Source organism: Tenrec ecaudatus, chromosome 13 (assembly GCF_050624435.1).
Source record: "Tenrec ecaudatus isolate mTenEca1 chromosome 13, mTenEca1.hap1, whole genome shotgun sequence".
Taxonomy (NCBI): domain Eukaryota; kingdom Metazoa; phylum Chordata; class Mammalia; order Afrosoricida; family Tenrecidae; genus Tenrec; species Tenrec ecaudatus.
The window spans coordinates 19,953,394-19,976,805 of NC_134542.1; the positions used below are offsets into that span (position 1 = coordinate 19,953,394).

Consider the following 23,412-nt stretch of genomic DNA (forward strand, 5'->3'; position numbering starts at 1 on the left):
CATGAAAAACTGTCCCCCCTGCCAGACCTGGCCACCCCTTCCTCCACTGCCCTCCAAGTTTCTCTTTCCAACCTACCTGAACCAAGAGTGTCTGGGCCTTGAAAGGACTGATGGGCCTCTCTGGGTGGAAGGAAGTCTGGGTGTCACACAGGAAGTCTGGTTTCAGCACGTAGCCACAGCCACCATTCTGGCGGAAGAGCCCGTCACAGATGTCCATCTCGAGGCCGGCAGTCTGCACATTCATAGCCACTAAGGGGAGAAAGGAAGGCACCGCCACTTTGGTAGCCTCCCAGCACCCCCTTCCAGAAACGAAGGGCACGGGTGTTGGCCAGAAGAGTGCCTACCGGGAACCCTTCCATAGACAGTATCTTTCCCAGCCCAGCACCCTTCCTGAGGATGGATCCCTGGTCCTGCTGCCTCCAGAAGGAACCTTGTGGTGCAGTGAGTGGGTTATGTGTTGGGTTGCTAACCGCCAGTTCAGGAGTTCAAACCCTCCTCAAAGACAGATGAGGCTGCTTTCTCTGTAAAGATGTAGTCTCGGAACCCCTTGAGAGAGTTCTGCTCTGTTCCATGGGGTCACTCGGGTTGGATTTGACTCGACTGTAGTGGGTGGGCTTACTGTCACCAGGGGCCCATTTCCCACCTGCTGCTGTTCTTGTTGCCTCCTCCCTACCCCTGCTGTCCCCCTCACCCATCTGGCAGCCTGCATTCCAGAGTTCCTGCGGGTTGTAATTGGAAGAATCTGTCCTCATGCCGCTGGGATACACTCGACTTAGCTGCCAGGTGTTGTGCTGCACAAACTCATTGCCTGTGAACGCAGTGCAGGGAGAGAGGTGGAAGAGAGGCCAACTCCCCAGGGCCCTGCCCACCCACTTGTCTCCCCTCCCACCATCTCCTGCGTGAGCCATCAGGGTTGCTTCCCCTAGAGCCCCGAGACACACTCCCCCCACCCCCTGGCTGCTCTGGGAACTTCTTAATTCCCTCTTCTCCCCTAGTGCTTTGTCCTCTTTCTTTGGATTCACTTGCTGACATTAAGTCAGCGCTGACCCCATTCCAGTTTCTTCCCCACCCCCCAGCTTCTGGTCCTGACCAGCCTCCTTGACGAGGTTCTTGGCCTTGGTCTCAGAGAAGGATGAGATCTCATAGAAGCGGTAGTGTTCCCTTGAATGGGTGAAACTGTGGAACGGGACGTTCTTCAAGTACACAACCAAGGCGGAGAGGGATGGACACAGCAGGGGCTTGGATTTCTGGGAAAGGAGAACAGTGGAGAGGGGGAGGGGCCATCAGCAACTGGAGAGGGAAGCAGGCAATTGGCCAAGTCTCAAATTTCTCCTACCAGCCTAACCCTGTTCCCACTGAATTCTTCCTCTTGCCTTATCTAGGTGGGTATGTGAAGGAAGCCGCCTTGGAAGAGGCTGGGCTCTCCTCTGACCGACCACAAGCAGACAGGCGAGACAGAGGGAACTCCACAACCTGAAGGCCAGACTGGGGAATAGCAGGCGGCTTCTGTTGCTGAGGTCAGCTTCAGCCTCTGAGCTTGGAGGGTCTGTTCTGTGTTCGAGTCTAGGTAACAGGTTTTTAATGTAGTCTTATTGTTCCAACAGAGAGGAACCATCCTCCCTGCCTTCTTTAAATACTACTCCTTGGTCAAATGCACATGGATTCAGGTCGATACAAGGGGCCACGGACAAGAGCGGTCCTGGAAGTCACCCCTAGGAAGGACGTGAGGGTCTCAGAGCACTCTCTCTGGGTTTGCCTCATGCATTCCAATTTCCATTCCCGGATGTGATGGCAGGCTAGGCACCACGGCCCTGCGGAGAACAGGAGAAGCCCAACGCCCATCAGCGGAGCCGGCCCGTGCATGAGAAAAATGCAGACTTACAACCCTGATCTTGGAGAGTCCACCAATAGCACCTCCCCACCTTCTGCCTCCTTTCCCCACAAGAAGGTGCCTTCTCAGAGCTTACATCTCCCTCTGCCTCAAAACGTCTTGATCCTGTTCATCTCTGGCCATGTCTGACCTCTTCTCAAAACCCACCCTGTCTAAGAAGCTTTCCTGAATGAAGCTCACTTTGGATGCGGTCCCAGCAATCGCTCCAGTGGCCTCCCATAATGTTTTACACACACACACACACACACACACACACACACACCACACCACCCCTCTACCAAGGTGTCTCAGGAGTACTTGCAGGACCTAGGAGAGGGCCAAATAGGCACATCAATCAGAATGGCTGTGCGTGGATCTATTTTGTATGTTCAACTTGCCTATAAATTTCATCTCAAAGGATTTCATGGCCTAAGGGAGTTGGGAAGCCACTACAGTACATCGACGGATGCCGCTAGACAGTCACGCTGTTTGTTGTCCTGCAGCCCTTTTTCATTGGGAGGAGAGAACATTTTGCCCCCCTTTTGGCCCATGACCTCCCATGCCTGTAGTCTCTTCATATACCCACACTCCATTGGTGGTGCAGGTTGACCAAATGCCAGAGAAAAAACTCCCGGCTCACCTTCTTCTTTTTGTCCTTACTCCGAGGGCTCAACTCCTGGGGCTCGGGCTCAGTCTCGGGTTCGGCCTCAACCTCAGCCTCAGCCTCAGCCTCAGCCTCAGCCTCAGCCTCAGCCTCAGCCTCAGCCTGAGTCTCTAGCTCCAGCCTCAGCTCTGGCTCCTCCTCTTCTTCCTCCTCCTCCAGATCCTCTTCAAGTGTCCTTGACTTCTTTCCCTTCAGTAGGATCTTCCTTCGAAGCTCCTTAAGAACGAAAATAAAGGGTCTGTCTTCTTATCTGCTCTGGGACCCTCTTGAGGATCACACACATTCCATGGCTTTCACAAGGTCACCCCAAAGGCACCTCAGACCTCGGACCATGTGATGGTGCGCAATCCCTCCCAGGTAACTGGCTACTTGACACCCACAGTGGGGATTTCCTTGTTGTTCCGTGACCCGGAGCATTCCTATCCTTACAGAACCAAGTAAGACCCCTACTTCACATTTGACACATAAAGTCCCTCAACGATTTGTATGTGCAAAAATATAAAGCATAGAAGTACTAGGGAAAAATAGACTTTCAAAGTAACATGGTATGAAGGTCTTTAGAAATATGACATGAAGATTCAAAATAGATAAGAGGAGACATTACAGACTTGGCCTCATAAAGCTTAGAAAGTTCTGTAAGGCAGAAGATGCCGTAAGGAAAAAGTAACCTAAACCCAAAGGCATCAAGTTGCCGCCACCTCAGTGATTCTATAGACGGGGCTTCTGAGCCCCCCCAGTTCCTCCTCCTCCTGAAGCTTGGCTAGCGAGTTTGGACTACTAGTCTTTTGGTTAACAACCCAATTTTGTTATACATCAATAGAAGCCCTAATAAAAGTAAGTAAATAATATAAATAATTTAAAAGAAAATAAACATGGACTATTTTTTTCTTTAAAAAACTTTTTCATGTTTATTGCTACAAGTCAAAGTAGCTACCATCCTGGAGTTGCTTTTGATCACTCTCCTACAACGATGGTTGGAGTGTTGCTTGGTAGATTTTCAGAGGGCAACTTAGCAGTAACCATCGAAAGTATCAGTCTGCAAACTCTTCAACCCAGCGAGTTTGCTTCTGGGACTCTACCTCAAAGGTGTAATAAATGAGCAAAGTTGTTTGTGTAAGTGAACAATTATAAACAAGCTAACTGTGAGGAGCTACTTACACAGATTAATGTCCACAGTGTGTCATGGGATATTATAAACCCACGCTGTGACCACTCAGACGTGAGTGCTGAGTTGCAGTGACTGTATATAGAGTTGCTGAAACTACATCTTTACAGGAGTGGAAACCTCATCTTTTTCCTGTCGAGTGGTTGATGGGCTTGAACTGCTAAACTTACTGTTAGCAACTCAATGCCTAATCAACAGCAGTTTCATCTGTCTATCTATACACACACACACACACACATATATATATACATATATATGACATCAGTGACACATCTTTTATGTAAGAGGTATTAAAATATGTAGAAAAAAAGATGTAGAACATGGCAACATTTTTTTCTTCATGTGGATATACAAAAGTCATACGTACAAGATAAGTCTTTTAAAAATCTATTGACAGCTGTTATCATCAAGATGTTGGTATTATCAGGGGGTCCCTTTCTCTAGATTGTTGGCATATTTCACAACAATTATGAACCATCAGGGAAAAGGTAAGATATCTCCACTGGGGGTAAAACATCTATTGTAAATAATTAATTTCAAGTTGCAAGAACTATACATAGAGCACTATGCTCAACGAGAATGCTTTGCGTTTGTTCAAGTTGTCTCCATGAGTTTTGAAGGGCCAGGTGGCCCATCTGAGACTGGGAAGAAAGGAGCAAGAGGCAGCTGTGGGAGGCCCGGGAGCGCCCTGCTGGGGGAACAGTGCTCCTACCTCAGGCGAAGGAAGCTCAGTGGGCAGCAGCCCATCCAAGGTGGTGCTCAGCAGCTGCTCCCCCAGGATCTCGGTCAGATGGTGCACCATGACCTCCTGCTGCTCCAGGCTACAATGGTTCTCCAAGGACAAGACGACCGGGAAGTCTGATGTCTAGTGGTGAGAGGAAGGGAACCAGGATACAGCGTTCCGAAGCCCTGTAACCTCCAAGCTTCTCCCAACCCCTGCTTCCCAGGCCCCCTCGCTATTCAACTCTGCTGAGTAGCTGGATTTCTCAACTGCTCTAGTCCCTTTTCTAGACTCACAGAGAGCTTGCCTGTGTTTGAAGTCCACCCCTGGGCCACTACTCACATCTAAAGGTCACTTTGGGGGCCCAAATCTCATGCCTTGGATTAGAACAAGTCTAATCCAAGTTCCTCTGGGCCTTTGCATTTTCAGTCTCAGAAAGGCTATCCCATTCCCCTGATTAGATGTTCATGTTACAGCTAACGTTCATCTCCAGATGCCTGTTGCCCCCAGTTCTCCCCACCACTTTGTTTCCTCGTCCCCACTCTCTCCCAGGTCCTTGCGATTGGACGTAGTGGCTGCTAACCACTCACAACGACCCCTGTGATTACTGACACACTTTTAAGACTCACAATCATCCACAATATCAGCCTGGTGCTTTCCAGTTAAAATCTCCTTTACTCTCATCATGTCATAGGATTTCCTCTCTGCCCTCCCCAGGCTCAGCCCCTCTTTCCTCACCGACAGTCCCATCCGACACTCCTACCTGGAAGGCGTACTGCGCTACTGTGGCCACGACATCTTGGAACAGGATTCGGGAGGTCAGGGTGTGCCCATGGTAAACAATGGGTTCCCCATTAGGGCCATCCCAAACATCTACCTCCACACAACGGCAGCCCCGCTTCAGTGCCCTGCAAGAACCCAGCCCCCAGAGAGAGCAGGGGTCAAGATCTCATCTTCCACCTAGAGGCCCTCCCCCAGCACTGGGGAGAACACCACTCACCAGCATGCACCCCTCTCAACTACTTACTCTCCATGGAGCCTTCTCTGTCCACCACCCACATAGGTCGCTCCCATCCCCACCCCACCTCACAGGCCTTGCTTACAGCACGCCGTCTCCTGATACTTCTGCTGTTTGGTTGTGTGTCCTTACACAATCCTTGACTAATCAAATTCCCGGCCAAGTTAAGCTTGATTTCCTCACCGAGACTGTCACCTTCCTAAGGCAGAGACTCTGTTTCATTTCTGTGTGTTTCCTGTGAAGCTGCTGGTTCGGTTACTGGCAAAGCAAAGTTAACTCGGCTACTCGACCTAACGTATACCTCATGACGATTAAAGGTGCCGCTACTTAGAGTCAGGTGCATAAGGAGGGCAGTGTTGGCCCCACAGCTAATCAGAGGGATGTTTGAGTCTTCCCAGCAGAACCGGGGAAGAACCTCCTGGTGATTTGTTCCTTTAAGATTGGAGCCAGGAAAAGAATGACGAGGGCAACAAATATATAAGGGAGCTTTGCTCAATTGATGTATGTATGGATTATGATAAGAGTTGTATGAGCCCCAATAAAAATATTTATTAATTAAAAAAAAAAGAAATGTATGAGCCCCAGTAAAATGATTTTAAAAAAAGAAAAAAAAAAAGATTGGAGCCAGGGGAAGGGGAGGGAGGGAGAAAATGAGCAGCAGATATTAAGGGCTCAAGTAGAAGGCAAATGTTTTGAGAATGATGATGGTAACAAATGTACATATGTTCTTGACACAATGGATGTATGTATGGATTGTGATAAGAATTGTACGAGCCCCCAATAAAATGATAAAAAAAAAAAAGATTAGAGCCAAGAAACCCCTAGGTGGCAGTTCCAGTCTGTAACCCCAGGATTGCCAGGAGTTCGAATGGATACCGCAAGCGCACTGGGTGAGACTACCCACTGAGTGCTGACACTCAGGATTATCTCATGTAGGCGCTCCACGGCTCGGGTAGAAAAGGGGCTGTGAGTGCAGGATTGCGGAGATAGGGGCACTGAGGCCTCCCACTCAAACGCACTGCCATTCAGTGGACCCTCGAGGACAGGGTGGAACTGGCCCTGTGGGTTTTCAAGACTGGAACTCTTTATGGGGAGAGACAGCCTCCTCTTTCTCCCTCAGAGCGGCTGGTGGTCTCGAGCTGAAGACCTTGAGGATGGCAGCCCAACACGCATAACCACCACTCCACCAGCACGCTTCAGCCGAGGTCTGGAGAGGTTCGATACTGGGACTTGGAATTCAGATGGGTTGACTCAGGAACACGTGTTTCTCATTCCTTCAATCTACCGCCTTGCATTTACCTGAAGAAATCAATCTGTCAGAACCAAGAAGTTCTGAGAATGTTCCGTGACTGGTGAAAGAGAAGCTCCTTCTGCATTTCGTGACCATTTCTTCCTCTAGTCATGAGTATCTCCTTCAGGTCCCTCGGGGGTCCAGGGACCCTTATCCCTCCAGCCCTCCAACACTCCAACATCTCAATCTCTGTGGTCCAGGGCACCCCTCTACCTCCTCCCCCTGCCTGCTGCAGATGCCCACAGGTTCCCCGTTCAGCAGCTGAACTCCGTCCCTCACCGTATGTATCCCTCGAGGCTGCTCTGGCCGCACAGCTGGTCTCCCACCAGGTAAGTGTTGTGGGAGGAGTTGATGTAGTAGTGGCTCAGGGGCTTGGACATGTCCTGGTATATGGGCTGGCAGGCCGGGTTGAAGATGTTTCCGTCCTTGGAGCAGAGGTAGCTAAGGAAGCCATCCATGCTTAGCACGTGCCGCCATTTGCCTAGTGGGGCGGGGGAGGGGAGCCCTAGAGTGAGACGCTCTGGGTGGGGGCTCCCAGCACCTGCAGCCCCTCCTCCCCTGTCTCCCCTCCCCCTCAATCCAGGAGTCTGTCTTTCCGCTGATGTCCACTCCCCGCCTCCAAATCACGCACTTCCCCCATCTGACCCCTGTATTTCCATCCTTCCCACCCTCAGAGAACGTTTAAGCTTCCGGGTGTGTGTGGGGGGGGGGAATCGTGAAAATAACTTGAGGGCAACAGTGTCCAAGAGAAGTTTTCACGACGAGGGAGATGTCTGCTCGGCACTGTCCCATCCGGTAGTCTCTCGCCTCACAGAGCTTGCAGTGTGCTTTGGTTGATTAGAGAATGGGATTTAACATTTTTTTGATAGTCATGAAATGTAAATAGTCACACGGAGCACGTGACTAATGAATAGCAGAGTATCTTTTCCAAAAGGCTAATTTTATAGATGGGGAAACTGAGGCCCGGAGAGAACCAAAGAGTCAAAGACTTGTTAGTAACACAGTCAAAGTCACTGTGTGTGGGGGGTTTCCTCCCGCCTCCCCACATTTGTGTCGATGCTGTCAACCTGACCTCTCATCCATACTACATACTCTTTGAGGACCGGGCTCTGTCACGCCGCCCATGGCCCTCACTATTCCAGCATAACCCCAAATCCACTGCCATCACGTCCGTTTTGACTTATAGCCACTCTATAGGGCAGTGGAGCTAGGAGCACATAGTCTTATCTTTCTCCCATGGAGCCACTGGTGGGGTCAAACTGGTGACCTTGTCATCAGCAACCCAGCTTGTAATCCACTTTGCCACCAGGGCCCCTATTCCAGCATGGACTTGCTGTAATAGCAACGAGGATGACTGAGGGTCATTGAGCACGTGCTCTATGCCGAGCACCTTACAGGTGGCATCTCACTTACTGCGCTAACAAATGAAGATGTTTATAATATCGCCCACGCTTCAGTGGCTGACTTGCTCAGGCTTACACTATTAGTCAGTGGAGACACTGGGACTTGAACCCCGGTAGGTAGAGCCACGCTGGGCTCTGTAGTCCCACGGAGGGTAACTTTGCTTCCCTCGGGAAGCAGAGCAACTTGACTCTCATACTCAGCTCCCTTGCCTCCGATTTGACAGAGGAGGATAGAGAATGTGGCAGGAAGTGAGTGGGGCGACAAACTTCATTCTGAGAGTGATAAAGCATAAGGATACATCCCTGGCTGCCAGACACTCTTCATCTGCATTATTTGGTAGAGGCTGCTGAGTCTCAGAGAGGCTATGGGATTTTTCCATTTGCCACTGTACCTTAATAAAAAAAAGTATATCAGCCCCAGCCAGTTCCTCAGTTCCAAGAAAGTTTCAGAGTTTCATGGGCAAGTCCCCTAACCTCTCTGAGACTCGGTTTCCTCTTTTGTAAAGCAATTGGTGACCCAATGAAATAAGGCACATGAGACGTATCTGGCAACCGTGGGCTTGACGTAGTGATTTGTAAGTTTGTCAGAAGCAGCATGGAGGACTTGAGCACGGTTCTCCGGATCTGACCTTCTACTCTGCCACCAGACTTCTGCTCCCCCAAGGCGTTACCAACGGCTGCATACCAGGGAAGGGAGAACCAAGGGCATCCAGAGATCGGAGACACGTATAGTGTACTCTCTTATGTTGGATCCTACATCACGAATGGAAGATCCTATTTCTTAACCATCTGACATTCCTCTTCCATTCGAGTTTCCTGAAGGATTGGCTTACACCCTCTTTCTTCTGTGAGCACACAAATCTGCACTCTGCAATGGCGACCATAGCTTTCTGTTTGACTCTAAACTGATGAGAGGAGTGTCCTCGGCTGACCCAGTCACCACCCTCTCTCTGGTGCCTCCAATAGGTCCTGGCACATTCTAGGTAGTCAGTAGACATGAGCTCAAGCAGAATATGGGTGAATACATGGGGTGGGATGGGGTAGGGGTGTTTGAGACTCAGCTCTCATTCATCCCATCTCTAATCCTCATCCTTAAGAGGCACCAATGGCCTGCACATTGGAGCCCGAGACCCCTTCTCTCATTAGTGATCAGCTTTGAGCAAGTCATTTCTAAGCCTCCGTTTTCCTCATTTGTTAAAACTGTCTTTGTAATAGAATATATTGCTTAAGGGACACCGAGCATCGGGTGATGAAAAAATTGGAAACGGATAAAAGTGATAGCTGTACAATACGTTGAAGGTGATTAATGTCACTGAATTGTACATTGAAGAGTGTTGAGATGGCAATTTCTTGGCCCATCTATGTTAACCACAATAAAAAAGCTTTTTCACTGGGATGAGAAGAGAGAGGGCACGTAAAGATATCAGTAAACTATAGGATACTTAGGAGCCCTGATGACGGTGTAGTGGTTACTCATTGGGCTGCTAGCCACAAGGTCAGCAGTTCAAAACCACCAGCCACTCTGTGGGAGAAAGATGAGGCTTTCTACTCCCATAAAGAATTACAGTCTCGGAAACCCACCGAGGTAGCTCTATCCTGTTTTATAGGGTCACTATGTACTACAGGCTCACTATAAATCAGAACCAACTCAGTAGCAGTGGGCTATGGGTTACTTAACAAAGGTCCAAAAAAGGATTATCTACAGAGTTGTATTAAGGACTAAATAAAGTTAGGTATATGGCAGTGCCTTGTAAATAATTTATTATTAATCATATGAAATCCGCACACAGACAGAAAGGATAAGAGGAGGAGGGGTGAAGGCAGAGAGAGCTTATCTTAACTGGATTTGCTAACAGTTAACTAACTGATTGGCTGGCTGGGTCCCCCATCCAGCCAGCCAGGAGCTGAATAGCTTCCTAACTGAGGCTTACAGAGCCACGTAGGGGACTTGGAGAGGGCCCAGACCGAGCGGAGAGCTAGGATTTCATGGGACAGCAAGCAAGCACATGAAAAAAGGAATAACATGTTCTGAAAAAGAGGACACAGAGAATGGCTGCTCTTCCTCCGCAGGAGCAGATGAGTGAGATGCTAGGGTAGGGACCGAGGGTAGGGAGACACAGCCTGTCTGGGTCTTTCGAGTCTGGCCCTCCTCTGCTTCTCCCGCCGTTGGTTGCCCCTCCATCCGAGCCCTCTTACCACTCTCTGAAGGCTCGTGACGGTCAATGAGCTCGAGAGCGAGGTCAGGTGCCCGGTCGCCTTCTTTCTGCTCCTCCTGGAGGAAATCCACAAACTCCAGCAATGTCAGCTTCTGCCCGTCGGCTGAGAAGTTTTCAAACACTTCCTCCACCTCCACCCGCTTAGTCAGTGCTTTGTAGAACTCAACAAATTCTTTCCCCTCCAGAGTCCCGGATTGTGATGTGTCTGCTGCCTGCCAGAGAGAGTTTAGGGGAGAAGTGAGCACACACACTCTCGGAGCAGACACTGGATGCCCTTGACGGGCTCTGGGAGAGCTGGTCTACCACGGACCGCTCCACGCAGCCTTCCGTAAAACTCCCACAGAATTCGAGGTTTAGTGCTCCTGGGCAAAGCGACTTCAGGAAGTAAAAGCCATCCCATTTGCTACTAGAGAAAGTTTTCAGCTAGGAAGAGTTGACTGTCCCAAGGATTCCGAAAGGGTCAGAAGACCCCTCCCCTCTTCCTAGTTACTCACATCCCACTGAGGGCCCTTCCTTCACTCGGCCGTGAACAGTCTGACGTCAGTAACCCCACGATGGACCTGTCGCAGGGTGGGGGGGTGGTTGTTAGTTGCTGTGCTGTGGGCTTGGTTATTCGGACTCCAGGGGACCCTGCATGGGCAGAGCAGAGCTGCCCCAGGAGACTTTCAAGGCTGGGACCTCTCAGAAGCAGGCCTGTCTTCCAAGGTGCCTCCGGGCAGGTTTGAATGGCCAGCCTTTGGGGCTAGTAGTTTATGCACTGCCAGGGACTCATCTTTCCAACCCCACTGAGGGGCACATCATCCCTCGCTTCCCCTCCGAGTGTGGCATGGTGCAAGGGCACGTAGTAGGGATGCAGCAATGAGCACTGTCCGGGGCCAGATGGGAGTGTGGTCTGGCTGCCGTGCCGAACTTGCGCCAGCAGACAAACTCACCTGGAAAAGTCGGAAGGCATAGTCATGGTCCATTTCCACATTCATCAGGTGCAGTAACCGCTGCACTTCTCGGAAACTCATCCGACCATCCTGGTTTTTGTCTCCTTGCTGGAACCAGTCACTCAGCCATCCAGGTCTGTGTTAAGGAAAAAGCACTGTGTGTATGTGTGTGTGTGTGTGTGTGTGTTTCTATATCAGTGAGGCACATCTTTGTCTCTCTCACACCAATCCATCCACCCCACAGCTCTGGATAATCTTCCCAGAGCATCAAGCCTGTGACTTAGGCGCCTACAGGAGAAACTCCCTTGTGCCTGCAGGAAGAAGTTCAAGTGCCTTCACATGGACTTCAAGGCTCCCTTTATCCCCATGATCTATTCTCTACCCAGCCTCCTCAGCACATCTCTGGCTCCTCTGTGTGTGTGTGTCAGCTGCACTCAGCTACCACCAGCTCTTCGAGGCCCCACCTCTGCTCGGGCTGTTTCCCTCCTCCACCTCTCTTCACGCTCAAAGTCTTGTCATTTTCCAGGCCCAGCTCAAATGCCCGATTCTCCCTGAAACTTTCAGATCCCTCTAAATTGGAAGTATTTCTCCGTCCTTTGAACACCCACAACTACTCCAAGTGCGGCGCTCACATGGCTCCATCCCCTGCACTGACTGAAGCAGGCTCTGACTAAATTGTTAATCTCACGAATGACGGCTATAGCCTGGCATCGTACCTGGCACATTTTGCTGATCGGTGGTGAATGAATGCCTGTGCGGGGAGTAGAGTACAATGCAGGAAACATGAAGTGAGGCTGCACCTGTGATAGTTGCTTCCCACCCATATGATAGTTGCTCAATGTGTTCAGCTCCTAAGATCAGCACCTTGTTTGGTCCGTGGCCTCCCATGGGTCCTTTCTCCTGTCCTGGGGCCTTTAGGCAGGCCTGGACTTTTGGCTATGTCTTTGCCATCCCTAGTACTCATCCCTGTCTTGGGAGGGGTCCTCAGCCTCACAAGGGTCTGAGCAGCCCTGCCCACCCCATCTGGGCCCTTGAACCTCGGTAGCTGTGCAGCCCCTCCCACCTGCCCTTCTCCCTGCAGCCAACCCCACCCGGACACTGTCCTGCTGATACTGGTCCAGCCGCTCCTGTTGGTCCATGCTAGTGACAACATCCACCAGCAGCTGGAGCCCCCGCATCCAGATGTGGGCCTCCTCAGCACTGTTGGCCACCAGGTCGAGGTTGGAGCGGCGTCCGTGGAAGACGACGGTGAAGCCCTGCTCCAGAGGAAACTCCTCAGCCAGGCTGCGCAGCAGCTCCGAGGCCTGGCCCTCCCGCACCGTCTCCACGTCAGAGATCGAGACTGTCAGGGAAGAAGCAGTTGGGGGTCCTGGGGAAGGCAGACTCCCAAGCACCCCTTTCTTGTCTGTGAAGCCAGAGGGAGCAGGAAGCCCAGCCCCCATGGGCTGGATCCCCCAGAGCATCAGCACTGTGCTCACTGTATCAGTACACATCCTAAGACTGGCATTAGGCAGACAACAGGCATAGTCCCTGCTGAAGGATGTAAATGGGGGGAGACAAGATGCAGATCCCTGGGACGCAAAGGGACCCATGAATCACTGCTGCTTTTATAGGCAGCCTGGCAAGGGGCCTGCCCTGGGAGTGACAAGACCAGACTTCCAGCCACCAGCTGGCAGTGTGGCACAGACTTTACCTCTGAGTGTCCTCATCATTAAGGCCCCCTTCCGTGGCCCAGTCTTTGTGAGCACTGCAGAGAGATGCCCAGGGCTGACAGATGGAAACACAATGGAGGGGTCGACGCAGTTACTCCATAGCATTATATGCCAAGGGCAGTTCTTCCATCCCAGGTCTGAGGGCTTCCTCTTTCTAGAATGTTCAGAATGGAGCCACACCAATTCTACCCCCTCTGCTGCACCCCACCCTCCCGCCCCCGACCTCAGCTAAAGCTGGTATAGATCAAGAGCCGTGCCTCCACTGCCAAATTGAGTTGTCTTCGATGCATCTAGTGATCTCATAAGGAGCTTGGCAGAGGATTCAGTATGTGATGGGGCACTCACAATATTACACCTATTTACATAATTCCCAGAATATACTGACTGCCTCCTCACTCCTGTGGAGTCCCTGTAACCTACGAGCTAGTGACTGTTGGATCCCCACCAGATAGCAGAAGAAACAGAAGCTTAGAGATGTTAGTAACCGGTCCAAGTCTACTCAGCTGGAAAGAGGCCAACCCAGTGGTTTAAGCCAGGCTGGTGGATGCCTGGGATTATGTTCTTAAGGCAATGATAACAAGAGATAACCTATGATTTATTGAGGTTTCCCGTGTGCCTGGCAGGGCTTCCAGCGGTTTGAGCTGGTTCAGGCTGGTTCAGTCATGGCAGATGCAGCAAAATCAGAAGAGACCCACATTTGTCAAACGTGGGGATACTGGAACACTAACAAGAATGAGAAAAAACTATAGGTTTTCCCTCCTGCAGGGGAGACTCTGCAGAGGTGTAGTGCACCCTTTCCAGAGTCCGCTGCGGGAGACTGGATTGTCACCAGCACGGTGGAGGGTGACTCACATTAACCGCAGCATGATCAGCTGTCATCATTGAGCAGGTCACGAGATTTGACGGCCACGTAACACGCATGCTGCCCTTATTTTCTCACAGGGAGATTACATTTCTAGCAGGCCTTGACCCGTGTTTTGGCCCTGTTCCAGTTGGCATTCTGGTTTCTCCATCTTGAAAAATTCTGGTCCATTCCTATATTGCTTTGTAGGCAGTGCGTGAGCTGGATTGAGCTGGTTCAAAGCCCTGGTTATAATCTCTATTATTCAGGCTCAGACACAAGGCCCAAGGAAGCATGGTGCTACCAGCACGCTCTTGTAGGACCCTTGGCCCTTCCCTGACCTTACGCTCCTGAGGGTCCCAGCCCTCTCCTGAGCCCCTGCCCACCCCCAACCATCCACATCACTCACAGCTGGGCTTGGCACGCCACCCTATCTGCCGGGAATGCCAGACTGTCATGCCGTCATCCTGAAGCTTGAAGTATCGGAGCTTCTTCCAGTTTTTCGACCTCACCTTGCGCAGCTGCATGCCTTCCTGCATCAGCAGCAGGTCAGGGTCGGCAGGAAGCCCTGGGCCAGGAGAAATCAGATAGGAGTCACCACAGGAGGGAAGGGACCAGGAAGAGCTGAGGAACAGAGCCCGGTCGCCTGTTCTCTTCTGGGCCATCTCCCCAAGCCTGCTCTCCCAGGTACTCACTAGGTCCTTGCAGCACGGATGCCATCGCCCACTGCTCCACCAGCTGGTACCAGAGTCACCTAGAGGAGGAAGGAGGAGCAGTGGACTTGAATCTTGGTGGTCTCAGAATTAGAGGAGGAAGAGAAGGAAGCCAGGTTCCCCTGGCGCTCACGATGTATCAGGCACTTCACCTACAGCGTCTGTGGCTCTTTGCCTCAAATTTTAGTTCGGTGACACTGAGTCTTAGCAAGGCCAAAGAACCTCCAGCAAAGCACAGTAGGGAACTCAGATTTTAAACCTAGGTATGTCTGATCTCCCAGAGCCCCAAGGGCATAGCCACAAGGTCAGCAGTTTGAGTCCATCAGTTGCTCTGAGGGAAAAAGATGAGGCTGTCTTCTCTGGCAAAGATTCACAGTCTCAGAAATCCTGTATAAGGTTACTATGCATCAGGGTCAACTCAATTGAGCAGGGTTAGCTTGGGTTATGTTTGCTCATTGAGTCCTAGCTGCTTCCCCTCACCATCACTATGGAGGGTTAACCACAACTTTCTGCCAAGTTCCTTCTTCCTACCCAATACCCGACCATCCACTGGGCAACCTCACACGCTGCACTTGGCTCATTTCTTATCTCCTCGGTATTAGGAAGGATTCCCAATCCCCGTCTTCTCCCTGGGCTGGAATCACCTCAGCCTCCTGGCTCTGGAAGTCCTCTCCATGCTTCCTGAAGTGTTAGAGTGGGATGTCTCTGGTAGCAAAGTGGGTTACAGATTGGGCTGCTAACCACAGAGGCGGCAGTTCAAAACCACCAGCACCTCTGCAGAAGAAAGATGAGACTTTCTATTCTCCGAGAGAGGGACAGTCTAGGAAACCCACAGGGGGAAGTTCCACCTGGTCTTATAGGGTCACTGTGGGTCGGAACCAACTTGATGGCAGTGGGGTTTGTGTTTGTTTTCTTTCTTTCTAAAATAGTTTTATTGATATAAAATTCACATACCATCCACTTCCATAATTAAGTCGCTGTGGGAGTTATATAATCTGGTGTCAATTTGAGGTTATTAAGAGTGAAAGGGTGGAGTCTAGACTGTCAATCAGGTCATAGTCTGATGCGTCCTTGTGGGCATGTCCTTCTCATGAGGATTCTGGGGGCTCCTTCTGTTTTCTCCCTGGAAGCAGGTCCCACACTCCCTCTCTGTCTCACCTTCCTGTGGACAAGCCCCTGTGGAGCTATGCTGAGACCCGAGTGAGCCATGTGGAGGAGACCTGCAGAGACAGCCCTGTGATGCTTCCACTGCCATTGGATCCAATAGTTTTCACCCGCCGGCCTGTGATCTTCCTGCATTTGGCATCATTGTAAGTGACAACGTGAGTCTGCAGAGGAATGTATGGACTAGTATAGATCTGATGGCTAAATATCAGACTTATGGACTTGTCTGGGATGTTTTCTCAAAATACATTCCTCTTTGATATAAAGCTCTTCCATACACACATGTGAGTGTCTTGGAATTTGTTCCTCTGGTCAACTCTGCCTAACACAGTCTCTTTTAAAAAGAGTTGGGGAAAAATTATATATATAATTACAATCAGTTCTAGTGCTCCCTCTTCCTCCCACATTCATTCTTTTCTCCCCAATTCCCCCACCGTCCCCACCCCCAATCCCATTAAACCATTACATCAGTTATTTATCGTCCCTATGCATCCACTCCTTCTGTGCTTCATAAACTGGGAAACTTAACAGAAACAATAAAAGACAAAATGAAGCAAAGGGGAAAAAACAATATAAAGATAAAAATAAAGAGGTAGAAAGAAAAGACCACCAGAAATTATATATATATATATATATATATATATATATATATATATATATATATATATATATATCAGAGAAGAAATTTCTGTCATGGAACAAGCAAGAAACATTTAAACATAGAGCAAATTCAGGTTGGGTCAAAAGAGCTCAACTGACCAAGTATCATATTATACTGTAGTTCAATCCACCATAATCAAGTTTACAATCATCTTTGGTAGGTAAGCTGTTGCACCCCTCACCTGGGGCCAGAGGGGATCTGTCAGAGGCTTTACCTGAGTAGACACTGCAGATGGACGTTAGGTTCCCACTGTCCTTAGATGTCTACAAATTGGGTGTTAACAAATAGGCTCTGTTAGTTTTCCCTTCATCATATTTGGATTTTGTTACTGTCATCTTTGGATCTCACAGGTTGGTGTGCTTCTTCCATGTGGGTATAGTTGATGCCTCACTTAGATGGCTGCTTGTTTGAATACAAGCCTTAAAGACCCCAGATACTATTCCACTTGATAACCAGGCACCATCTGCTTTCTTCACCATGAATGTAGCACCCTTTTCTTCAGTGATCTCTTCTGAAGGCGAGAATCAAACAGGGCCATATTATAAGAACCAACTGTTCTTGGATTAGAGCTAGAAGGAAGTGGGAGCCCAGAAGTCATCTGCTTGTCCACATTTTTGCTGTCATTTGTTTGTTTTTAGCATGTCACTGTGCTTAGCTAACATTCATGTTGTAAAACATATTTGATACTCCTTATCAGAGCTCTTCTTCTCAGCCTCAGAATTGTATTCTCAAGTTTTCTCTGCCTACTCGAAGGGAATACCTCTTGTACAACATATGCTGTACAATTGAGGACCTGGTCCAGTCATCTAGAAGGAATCTCCCAGTTGTGCAAATGGTCAAGTGTTTGTCTAATCAATAGTCACGCTTAGTGGTTGGAATCCACCGAGAGATGAGTGATTCACTTCCGAAAGATCACAACCTAAACAATTCTGTTCTACACATATGGGATCGCCATGAGCTGGAATCAACTTGACAGCCACTAACAACAACTAAGCCACCTAGAAGCTAACATCAAATGCTTCTTGGAAAGCACTGGAAGATGTGGCACCTGGCCACTTTGATTCTAGCTCTGCCCATACAGGAATACTTGATTTTTTACCAAATCATGAAATTGACAAAACTTACGAAATATGAAAGTATCATTTTGCATGAGCAACAGACTAATGAGTAAAAATATGTTATGCTTTTTAACTAATATTTTTTAAAACAAAATAAATAAATAAATTCAGTTTTGGACCATGGTAGATATCTACAAACTTGCATCTAAATATCTAAAGAATTTACAAAGTGATCATGCAGTTAGTGTGCTATGAAAACAGCATGCAGCTCAATTTTATTGTAGAAATGAAAGGGCAGACGGGCAGAAAGAGGGTGGATCTTGCCTGTGGTCACACCTCATGTTAATACCCTATTTGTCTTTGCCTATAAAGTCACCCTTGGGTAACTTAGGAAAACCATGGAGGTCACTGAAAATATAGCTTCCCTGTCCAGAGGACAAGCTTTCTAAAGAGGTAGCACTTTGCAGGCATCCAGGATGAGGGGAAGGTTGGAAAGAAACTTGAGCTGAGTGGGAGATCAAGATAGCTAGAGAGAGCTCAAGGCAGAGCTCAGGAACTGGAATTGTGACATTCCCAGGAGGAAAGATCTTTCTGGCTAAGGCTGAAAATCAGTGCCGTGACGAGACCAGAAAACACTGATGGGAGCAACAAATGATCTAAAACAATGGCGAGGAGGGTGTAGGAGGCCTGGTAGGGCTTGATCAAGGGCAATGTAGCCGAGAGGAATTACTGACACCCAAATGAAGCCCCAACATGAGAGTGAGACAAGAGAAAAGTCAAAGGAAATAGAGTAAAGAACTAGGAGGCAAAGGGCATTTACAGAGGTCTAAATACAGACATGTACATATGTAAATATGTTTATATACAATGATAGGAAAATATATCTATATACATATATTTATATATTAAGTATCAAGGTAGCAGATTGACATTGAGCCTCTACTCAAGTACTTTCTCAATGCAAGAACATTTTGTTCTAATAAACTGGCATTCTGTGATGCTCACCCTCCTGACACGATCGTTGAAGACAATATGAATGCATAGCAAATGTGGTGAAGAAAGCTGATGGTGCCCGGCTATCAAAAGAGATAGCGTTTGGGTTCTTAAAGGCTTGAAGATAAACAACCAGCCATCTAGCTGAGAAGCAACAAAGCCCATATGGAGGAAGCACACCAGCCTGTGTGATCATGAGGTATCAGGGGGATCAGGTATCTGGCATCAAAGACCCAGAACAAAAATCATATCAATGCGAATGAGGGGGAGTGCAGAGTTAACACCCAAAGCCCATCTTTAGACAATTGAATATCCCCTTAGAGAAGGGTCACAAAGAAGAGATGAGCCAGTCAGGGTGCAGTATAGCATGGTTGAACATATAATTTTCCTCTAGTTCTTTAATGCTTCTTCTCTGCCATGATCATAACTCAAATTCAACCTTTAAAATCCAGCTAGACCAGAGCATGTCCACAGGTACAGGTAAGAGCTCGAAACCCAGGGAATCCAGGACAGATAAACCCCTCAGGACCAATCATGAGAGCAGCCATACCAGGAGGGGAAGGGGCACGTGGGGAGAGAAAGGAGGAAACGATGACAATGATCTACATATAACCCCCTCCTAGGAGGACAGACAACAGAAAAGTGGGTGAAGGGAGACATCAGTCAGTATAAGATATGAAAAAAGAATAATAATTTATACATTATCCAAGATTTGGGAGGGAGGGAGGGAAAAATGAGGAGCTGATATCAAGGGCTCAAGTAGAAAGAAAATGTTTTGAACATGATGGTGGCAACAAATGAACAAATGCGCTTGATACAATAGATGTGTGTGTGGATTATGATAAGAGCTGTATGAGCCCCCAATAAAATTATTTTTAAAAATAAATTAATTTAATTAGATTAAAGCAACACATCTACACTTGACCTTAGCCAAAAGGCCAAGAAACTATTAAAGCAACATATTTAAAACACACACACACACGGAACTTCTGCATGAAAGAAGGACTCCAGAATTCTTCCTGGGAGATCGAAAGCATCACTTCTCTGGGTGGAACTGCAGTTGGAATCTCAGTCTTGTCAAGACTCTGATTGAACACTGAAGTACAAAATAACAGGTCTCTCCAAAGTCCTCAATATCGAAGCAGGGTGGGCCTGGGCTGAAGTCTAAGCCCCCTTGATAAGACCCTGCCTCGTCTCCTCTCTGGATCGTGGCTCTCATTTTTGGAGCAGAGGGAATCTGGGGTGGGTGGTGTCTTGGGCATGAGAGAAGAGAGAATTATTTTCATTTCCTCTAGATCTAGAACATCATGATGTCCTGAAACACAGCTGGCCTGAGAACTGAGCCCAAGTGCCTGGACACATCTCTTCTGCAAGCTACTTCTCACCTCTGTTGTTGAAAGGGATTTTGTGCCTCTTTTATCAGACTCTTCCAACTCCAGGGCATGATGTTGCTCTCCTAATCTTGCTGCCATTGCTGAATCCCGATTTCACACCCGGGTCCTCATGAGATGTGGCCACAAGATGACTAGTTTCAACGTGGGGAGCCCCAGAATGTCAGCCCTGGACGTCCATTTTTAGACAAGAGAACTGAAGTCTGGAAAGATGAGCTAAACTGCCCGAGTCTCCTATTTGTTAGATGGCAGCGCTGGGACTAGAACTTAGGTCTCCATAAGACCAGCTCAGGGATCACTGTAAGACTCTTGCCCTTAGAAAGAGCCTTCTCTAGGGAACATGTTGGGGCAGGGTTAGAATCAGCGAGGATGCTGCCGTTTGGTCTCCCCCTCCATCATTTTCTGTTTCCTCTGCTACCTCATAGCCTTTCCTTTCTTTCTTCCCATCGTCTGTCCTTTCCGCCCTGTGCCTGACCAACTCCTTCCTTTTCCTTTCTCCCTAGCTCACTCCTCTTTTTCCCTCCCAATCCTCTGCCTTGTTACTGGCTCACGGAAGTTGTTTCTTTTCGCTCTCCTTTTCTTGGAATCTCTTCTGCCCATCACCACTTCCTGCCACTTGCTTTTTCTTCACTCATTCCCAACAGCGCTGAGTCTCATCCCCTGTCAGGATCTTACTCGCTCATTCTTCAACCCGCCCTGTGCCCAAAGAAACGGACTCAACAAACGGCCCAGAGAATGCAGGTTGGAGCGCAGGTGGGCTGCGTTTTGTGTTGGGGATCTCCTCTGGTGACTGGAGGTTGGGTGGGTAGGGTGGTCACAGTGATGCAGGTGCTGCGAGGAGACAGAGGAAGGAGGTGTTGGGAGGGGAAACCTGACAAAGAACAGAGCATGAAAACTGAGGGTAAGAGACCAAAAAAAAAAAAACCCCTCTCAAGGCCATCGAGTTGATTCCGACTCATACTGACCCAGTAGGGCAGGGCAGAACCGCCACTGTGAGTTTCCAAGGAAAACTCCTTATGGGAGTAGAAAGCCTCATCTTTCTCCCACAGAGAAGCTGGCGGCTTCAAACTGCTGACCTGTTGGTTAGCAACCTAACTTCTGAGTACGTATATGGACATCTTTGGGGATTTGGTGGCAGGATAGCATCTATAACACAAATGGAAATAAAATGGGAAGTGGTCCGGGGCTCTAGAGCAAGAGTTGGTCCTCAATATCTGGGTGGCTTTATGATTACCCTAGTTGGCATGTCACCAGTGGCACCAAGGGCATTACAGTGGGGTTTCGAAGCGCAGGCAGGAAGAAAATCACCGTGTGGGTCATACCTGCCCTGCTTCTAAGGAAGACAGGCAGCCTCGGGCCACAGCATGTAACCCTCAGGAAGTTAGTGTTTGAAGGCTCTTGATCACACCTCTAACTCAGAGATTCCTGGCTTTTATCCACCTCCCCCAGAAGTATTTCTTAAAACAAAGATTCCTGAGCCCCACCCCATACCTACTGGGTCAGAATTCCCAAGGATGGGACCCAGAGTATGTGTTTTTAACAAGCACCCCTGATACAGAGGCAGCTTTGGGCAATCCCAAGTTCTCTCCCATTTCAGATCACAAGGTTGCAGTCCGAAGTCGCCAAGTGAGCTCCTGTCCCTCTCGGCAAAGGGGCTCCGGCTCACTGAACAGACGGAAAACAAGGTCCAGAACGGAGCCCTGGCTTTTTCCGAGAGCGCCTCCTCACCCGGTGCCAGGCACCAGGGGTTTCTGCGCTGGCTACCCGGACCCTGCCTCGCTTTGCTTCCCTTATGGGGGTCGGGAGCTCACATTGGACGGGGACCAGGGACTCAGGGCCCTGGGTAGCAACGAGGCCTCGAGGGACAGAAGTCATATCGATAGGGGCTTAGGAAAGTTCCGGGCGAAATGGAATTCCAAGATGACCCCATTGCCCCGGGAACTGTCTGAAGCACCTTTCTATAAGGGTCCGGAGAAAGACGGGCTTTCTATTCCGGGAAGGAACCCACGGGCAGTTCTACTCTGCCCATAGGGTGGCTCCGGAGTTTGGTTTCCAATAAGGAAGTGACTTTCACACCCAGGGGAAAACCCTCTGAACCAGAGAGGGCTCGAAGCAGGTGGGGCGGCAAGGGCATCAGGATGGACAAGCAAGCAATCGCCAGGCCGGGGCAGCTCTAAGCCGGGCCTCCGGGGGCAGTCCGCAGGCGCTTACCGTGGGCAGGACGGGAGGATGGCGGAGCTGTGCTGTGTTCTCAGCGGTGGGCTAAGGCAGCCCAGCCGGGCTGCTGGGCTCTGTCTGTCCTCGCCTCCCGGGCGCGGCTGCTCCCCCGGGCGCTTCTCCTGCAGTTTGCTGCCGAGGCCGGCAGAGTTCCAGCCCAGCCCAGCGAGGGAGGGAGGAAGGAGCCAGTTAGGTGGGGGAGAGGTGAGAGCGGAGTCCTCCTCCAGCCCCTCCACTCCTTAAAGGCCCAGGACAACGGTCAGTGGTCAGCTCCAGGAGTGGAGGGGTGGGATGGGGCAAAGAGGATTAAAGGGAGGGACTGGCGTCAGCCAGCCACCCCATCTCCAGGGGAAGGAGGAGCCTGCTGCCCTTCATCTTGCGCTGCCAGCCCTCACTGACCCCAATCTTGCCCGTGAAACCCGAGCAGTGTCCGAGCAGCGGCTGGGCTCTGTGAATCACAGCTTTTCATTCGGCTCTCTCTGTCTGTCTGTCTGTTTTTCCTCCCCCGCCTGCCCCCCCCCCCCCCCCCCTGGAATACACAAGCTGTCTCTGGCCTTATTTCATCTGGTTCCCTTCTACGGTGTCTATTGCCGGTAGCTGCTCCCGTGTCTGGGCAGCTGGTCTGGCAGGGCACCCAGCTTAGCTCTGGGGCACCCAGGAAGGAAGGAGGGAGAGAGGTGGCTTTGATTACAGCGGCACCAGTCACTGCGATGTATGTATAGTAGGCCCTGGGAGAATGGTGCCCACGTGGGGACATGAATGCGTGGGAGGAGTCGTTTGTTCTTCCATTCCGTTCATTCACTGACTCTGAGTGTCTGTGAGGCCCTCCAGCGAGGAGCACCCAGAGGGCGGTGTATAAATGTGCGCTCAAGCAAACTCGCTGTGTGTGAGAACTGAGGCACCCAACACCGGGAAGATGCCCAACTGGCAAAGGAGAGCCATGTCCTCCTGACAGGCTGAGTGAATAAACAACGGAAACAGCAAGCAACACTGGACAAGAGACCAAATGAGCAGAGGAAGGAGAGGGGGTGGCCGTGACCCCTATAATTGGGTGAGACCAGGGGCCCAGGAAGACTTCCGTGACGTCCTGGAATCATTGGATTCAGGGAGTCAGCACCAGACAACCCGGCCCGAGCACATTCCCAAGCACTGAGCAGGATCCTATTGGGAAGGTTGTAAGGCAGGCCTCTTTCTGGACCAGCATATGACAAGAAGGCCGCTGAGGTCAGAGGGCACAGACTCTCTCTCTACTTGAACTCCTAAGGGATCCTTTTCCACTGAAAGTCTCTTCACCACAGGCGCAGAGGGAACTGACTGTATGGTGTGATTCTAAGTGTCCTGAGATCCAGCTGCCTCTCATGGTTGCTCTAGATAACCCCAAC

At 49.8% G+C, this 23,412-nt stretch overlaps 1 protein-coding gene across 2 annotated transcripts in view; it reads right to left on the reverse strand.

Moving 5' to 3' along the window:
* Nucleotides 1-22,413, reverse strand: part of PLCD4 (phospholipase C delta 4) — a 25,901-nt gene extending 3,488 nt beyond the window's left edge. Inside the window, exons 1-13 of one of the 2 annotated variants that reach the window (XM_075530375.1) lie at nucleotides 22,025-22,413; nucleotides 14,529-14,587; nucleotides 14,243-14,401; nucleotides 12,394-12,622; nucleotides 11,281-11,416; nucleotides 10,329-10,560; nucleotides 7,009-7,210; nucleotides 5,184-5,328; nucleotides 4,412-4,564; nucleotides 2,511-2,750; nucleotides 1,091-1,247; nucleotides 692-808; nucleotides 77-249 (exon numbers count right to left, since the gene is read on the reverse strand). In XM_075530375.1, coding sequence (XP_075386490.1) covers nucleotides 77-249; nucleotides 692-808; nucleotides 1,091-1,247; nucleotides 2,511-2,750; nucleotides 4,412-4,564; nucleotides 5,184-5,328; nucleotides 7,009-7,210; nucleotides 10,329-10,560; nucleotides 11,281-11,416; nucleotides 12,394-12,622; nucleotides 14,243-14,401; nucleotides 14,529-14,553 — 1,968 coding nt within the window. In that variant the 5' untranslated portion in view covers nucleotides 14,554-14,587; nucleotides 22,025-22,413. Of the gene's footprint in view, nucleotides 1-76; nucleotides 250-691; nucleotides 809-1,090; nucleotides 1,248-2,510; nucleotides 2,751-4,411; nucleotides 4,565-5,183; nucleotides 5,329-7,008; nucleotides 7,211-10,328; nucleotides 10,561-11,280; nucleotides 12,205-12,393; nucleotides 12,623-14,242; nucleotides 14,402-14,528; nucleotides 14,588-22,024 lie in introns of those variants that run through there. The other variant, XM_075530373.1, reaches the window with a different exon arrangement.
* Nucleotides 22,414-23,412: the final 999 nt, after the last annotated feature.